The sequence below is a fragment of the Triplophysa rosa genome, linkage group LG9 (assembly GCF_024868665.1).
Source record: "Triplophysa rosa linkage group LG9, Trosa_1v2, whole genome shotgun sequence".
NCBI classification, from domain to species: Eukaryota; Metazoa; Chordata; class Actinopteri; order Cypriniformes; family Nemacheilidae; genus Triplophysa; species Triplophysa rosa.
The window spans coordinates 1,179,336-1,185,045 of record NC_079898.1 but is presented as its reverse complement, the minus strand read 5'-3'; the positions used below and the strand labels follow the sequence as shown (position 1 = coordinate 1,185,045).

Genomic DNA, 5,710 nt, shown 5'->3' with positions numbered 1-5,710 from the left:
GCCCAAATTAAGATTCCTCCCTTTCACGTCAGTCTCCAACCCGAGTCCATGAGAGAACGCGACACATACGTGTGGTGCTGACATAGAACGACGGCTCCTGCATCTGCTCAACACATATGTATCGTAAACGATGGTTCCTGCGTCTGCCCCCCCGCACACATGCGTCATGTGCTTTTTTGGACAGGTGTGTAGACTGACGCAGAAGTCCATAAATTGTTAAATTTCCTAGCGCAATGCTCTACCAAGTGAGCTACAGGAACTACTGTCTTCATCTATCAACCATGTGTTTCTGGCACTACAATGAGAAAGGGAAAGTTTCACCTCATTATGAATCGAGTCCATTGCCTTTTAAATAGATTTAATGAATGACAGCATCAGCAGCAGAATCCATTCAGAAGTGTAGGAAACCATCTCGACTACCAATGCACAAGAAATCTTTCTGATATTTACAGTATGAAAGATAGAGATGAATGTCTCAGAGCGCTGGTCTTCTTAGTTGTGTTGAATGGCCAATAATAAAAAGTGACATTCTCTACACATTTTCATCATATTGTCAGACCCAGTACTTACATTTCTCATTGTGCTGTTGTTGTTGTTATGAACACATGAAATGCAGCAGGTTTGTCATAATAAGAGCATTTATTATCAAATCTGCAGTCATGAGGTTGTGTATAAGCAGGGCTTTATGAGTCTGTGATGTGTTCATGAGATGCTCCTATAGAGATACTGTGTCTGTCGCTGAGAGTCTTCACTACAGTCGCTGCTGGAGACTGAAGAACCTTACGAGACAATCGCATTCTACCGTCCGTCGGGTCTCGACCAAAATACTTCACCTGTACACACAACGGCACAACATTAGCAATAAACATTCAGTTTCACCATCAGCTGCTGCTTCAGTACTGATGAGAAGACATTTACTGAGACTGCATTAGTGAGGAATAATGAAAAACTATTTCCCACACGAACTCTTTAAAAACCAGCCTACAGCAAGCCCTGTGTTGACATAATCTAGTCAAGTCCCTTTCATTTTTAATCACTGTATTTCAAAGCATCCTCACACAAACATTTACAACAAACAGCGCCTTTTTATTTGTGGCTTTTGTGGTTTCGCTGCAAATGGCATAGTTAAACTGGTTACTCTAGTAAAAACATGCTTCATTTCCTTCAGGGTGTAAACATGTTATCAGCAGGTCACAAGTCAACACATGCACGTTCATTAACTCTGGCCAAACAAAACCCTCACATTTCCTTGTGTAGCTCAAGCTGTTTGTCCATCACTAGTCTTCTATGATCTTTGACTGATGGCAGAGCTTGGCGCATCACACACAGTTGGCTCTTTCTAATCTACAGGTGCTGGTCATATAATTAGAATATCATCAAAAAGTTGATTTGTTTCACTAATTCCATTCAAAAAGTGAAACTTGTATATTATATTCATTCATTACACACAGACTGATATATTTCAAATGTTTATTTCTCTTAATTTGATGATTATAACTGACAACTAATGAAAATCCCAAATTCAGTATCTCAGAAAATTAGAATATTACTTAAGACCAATACAAAGAAAGGATTTTTGTTCATAATACCGGGTATTGTGAAGAGGAAGATGCGATATGCCAGACACAACAATGCAGAAGAGCTGAAAGCCACTATCAGAGCAACCTGGGCTCTCATAACACCTGAGCAGTGCCACAGACTGATCGACTCCATGCCACGCTGCATTGCTGCAGTAATTCAGGCAAAAGGAGCCCCAACTAAGTATTGAGTGCTGTACATGCTCATACTTTTCATGTTCATACTTTTCAGTTGGCCAAGATTTCTAAAAATCCTTTCTTTGTATTGGTCTTAAGTAATATTCAAAAATCAACCCAATGGCCATTCAAAAATATCCGGAAAACCGCATGTATGGAAAAACCGAAAGATTTGGCAACATTGGAAGGTCAAAATTTCAGTTTTATATCAAGTATCCGATTCTTAGCCTTATGGATCTGATTTTGGAATTGGAATCGATTTTGGATCCCCAACCCTACTCAATGGTATGTTAACATTATGCGATTGACCAGTGACAGGCTGTAGTGTCTCTATGAAGTCCAGTATGAAGTATTGTGTGTGTGTGTGTGTGTGTGTTCTATACCTGGATCTGCTGTCCAACCTCAAGTCCAAGAGCACTGGGATGTTTAATCTGGTGAAACATGCGGAAGGTTCTTCATATACAAAAGCATACAAAGCACTTTTGTTTCTTTCAGACTGCTCAGATTGTTTACTCACTCTTTTGTGGTCCAGCTGTGAGTTGTGTAAGAGTACAGCGCTCATGTTAGGATATAGCTTCACCATCACACCAATGTCTCTGAAAAACATCACAACAGTACGTTTGTTCACAAGCTGCACAGTTACAGACACTATACTTTGCAGTACTGGGTTCGTTTTATCGTAAAATTGTATTGTGAAAAAGGTCTGAATAAAATCGGTGTGCTTTGGTAGTACGTGTTCCTATTGTGCATGATTCATCACTGCATGATGAAAAAACATTCCACCTCTGAAATTACACTGACAGCATTTTGAACATTTTCCGATTTTTTATGGCCCCCAGAATTTAAAGAGACATTAACATGTAAGAACAGAGTGTCTGCTTTTAAACAAATGTATTTTTTTGTGAAAGATTTTGTCTAAATTGGAATCAGAACAAAGATCAAAACATGGACAGATTATTTAGATCTGTAGATGCTGTACTTTTTCAGATGATGTGTAACAGCACCCCCTACTGTATAACAGTGAAAGATTGTCTGATGTTTCTGTCAATGGTGAGGAAAGAATTAAAGTGATAGTTCACCCAAAACTGAGAATTCATCATACACTCACTCTTACGTCATGTCAAACCTGTATGAGTTTCTTTCTTCTGCAGAACACGAAAGAAGATATTCTAAGGAACGTTGGCAATCAAACAACACTGAACTCCATTGACTTCCATTGTATGAACTCAAAACCATTGAGACATTTCTGAAAAACTATTCATTTATTTGCACTGCTTCCTAGGGCTGGGTAAAAATAATGATTCTTTGAATTTAATCGATCTTAAATTTAAAGAAACAATATCGATTCGGGAAATCCCCGTAAAAAGTCATTCAAAACAATTGTGTGGGCTCTGCTATTTTCGTGAATGTGCATTTCATTAATTTAACTGAGTAGGGGGGTTTCAGTTACCAGCCTAAATATTTATTTATGAATTCCATGTCTGCAATAATAATATTTTAAAAGAAAAACTGATAACTAATCGATATTAAATCGAATAAAATCGAATTGAAACCATATAAATAACAATCGAATCGCCAAAATGGCCTCAAAACCCAGCTCTACTGTTTACTCTCTTTATTATCTGAAGGAAAAATTCAATCCTAAAAGTTTATCATCACGCTGATTTGTCCGCAGTGAAGTGTAGCGCGATGCTTATGGAGCCAGAAATATGACAAAACAATCTGAATTTGAATTTCATAAATCTGAATTATTGACTACACGGGTTGATCGTTTGTTGTTGCTGCAGCATAGCCAAGCTCATACCGCTGCAATCTTAGGCAGCTGCCCGGGATGTGTGCGCTCACTGCCTGCGTTTTTGCCTGCTGTGCCTCCACTGTTTGCGCTCACTCCCAGCGTTTGCTGTTGGTGCTTTTACCCACTGTGTGCTTAGTGCACGCTCGCTGCTAGCTGCCCCACTATGCGCGCTGGCTTCCAGCGTTTGTGGGTGCATATACATTTAATATATTAGACATGTATACAATTTTTATAAAGAACGTTTGTGGGTCCTGCAAAGTCAATGACATACGTGGCACGCTGCAATAAAAGTTATGTACAACATTTAATGCTACAATAGAGAGAAAATGAATAAACTATGTAAGCTACAGACTGCATTTAGACTGAAATAAAAACTTTAATAAAAAATAGTGTGTAATAGTACTGTTGTCTATTCTTTGGCTAAAGGAATTTTTTTGTCAGTGCAGCCAGCATGCCAGTCGTAAACATTAATCATGTTTAATCAAATCTTATTTTCACTATATTATGAATGGAATTTGATCATAATGGCTGACAATGCCAGATATGTGTTCACAGCTAAAGACTGAACACAGACAAACAATGAGATAGAGAAATGAGGAGAAAAATATAAAAGCTATTGTTGTGTTATTTCTATGTATATTTTTTAAATGACAAAGACTGCAGTTTTAAAGTACTTTTATTCATTTATTTATATGAAGTACAAGTAGCAATGAGGTACAATTAAAACAAAAAGATTTTCATTTAGCAAACGAACACACCTCCATCTTAAGCTAAATATAGCCTACTTTGTCAACGCAAAATAAAAAAGCTATCAGTTTATGCGTTTTAGTGAATACAGTCTAAATGAAATAAAAATAAACACATTTTCTATCTACTATACAGTAGCCTGCAAAACGAACGCAGCAAAATGCACCTGGATATTAAGGTATGGCGTTTTCAGTCATATATTACTCAACATATTATTTATAGTGAACTATATCCACAACAAACTTACATTATATCCTGAGGAATAAATGCTCTCTTGTTATCATTATCAAAATGTTTAATCTGCATGAAACAGAAAGTGCATAACCATACAAAAACACGAACATCATGGTTGCTTTACTGACAAAACGGGAATATAACATAGATCGATAGATTTGTTGGTTCAGCAGAACGTCCAGTCGTTGAATGTGTGGTGTAGTGGTCTGGCACAGCAGTTAGGTGTGTGCTCCTTTCTGACTGACAAAGACTGGAATCGGCTCTAGTCATAAGAAAAAATCTTTACGTGTGTTGTGTCCAGATTGTTTCAGCTGGTCGTTAAATGTGTCCTGGATCAAAGTTATAGCATTTCAATACACTATTTTTTTATTACAAAAGTTATTATTTCAGTCTGTAGCTTACATAGTTTATTCATTTTCTCTCTATTGTAGCATTAAATGTTATACATAACTTTTATTGCAGCGTGCCACGTATGTCATTGACTTTGCAGGACCCACAAACCCACATGTCTAATATATTAAATGTATATGCACCCACAAATGCTCGAAGCCAGCGTGCATAGTGGGGCAGCTAGCAGCGAGCGTGCACTAAGCACACAGTGGGTAAAAGCACCAACAGCAAACGCTGGGAGTGAGCGCAAACAGTGGAGGCACAGCAGGCAAAAACGCAGGCAGTGAGCGCACACATCCCGGGCAGCTGCCTAAGATTGCAGCGGTATGAGCTTGGCTATGCTGCAGCAACAACAAACGATCAACCCGTGTAGTCTTGTGGGCGTGGTCGCAATTTGAAAAATGTAAATCCTTTTTATTGCAATGTAAGAAGTTCCACTCTCCAAAACAGCATGTTTGGAGTTTGATTGGATAATAAGAACAAATAACTGGCCATTGTGGCCAAAGCGCTCCGTTTGACTTTTCCGAGATCTTCTACTCTTCCCTGTGGACGACCTCTGACCTACTTTCTGTACGATCTGAATTTCTGCGTTTTGAATTTTAGAAAATTGAATTTGATGTTCCGAATTTCTTCTTCATCTTGAAAACGTGAGGCTGTATTTAAAAAAACCTGGATATTTGCAATCTAAGAATTCAGAGCAAAAAATATGTTGTTTGAAAATGCATGCCTATAAAACTCTGCCTTAAAAAAAAGCAATTGTGTTAAATTTCAAATGTTCAATATTCAAGTA

The 5,710-nt window shown here is 37.9% G+C and overlaps 1 protein-coding gene across 1 annotated transcript in view; it reads right to left on the bottom strand.

Moving 5' to 3' along the window:
- Positions 1 to 348: 348 nt before the first annotated feature.
- The window catches only part of LOC130559401 (polyribonucleotide nucleotidyltransferase 1, mitochondrial), a 21,359-nt gene continuing 15,997 nt past the window's right edge, over positions 349 to 5,710 (bottom strand). Inside the window, exons 26-28 of the mRNA XM_057342438.1 lie at positions 2,272 to 2,350; positions 2,138 to 2,185; positions 349 to 833 (exon numbers count right to left, since the gene is read on the bottom strand). Coding sequence (XP_057198421.1) covers positions 684 to 833; positions 2,138 to 2,185; positions 2,272 to 2,350 — 277 coding nt within the window. The 3' untranslated portion in view covers positions 349 to 683. The remainder of the gene's footprint in view (positions 834 to 2,137; positions 2,186 to 2,271; positions 2,351 to 5,710) is intronic.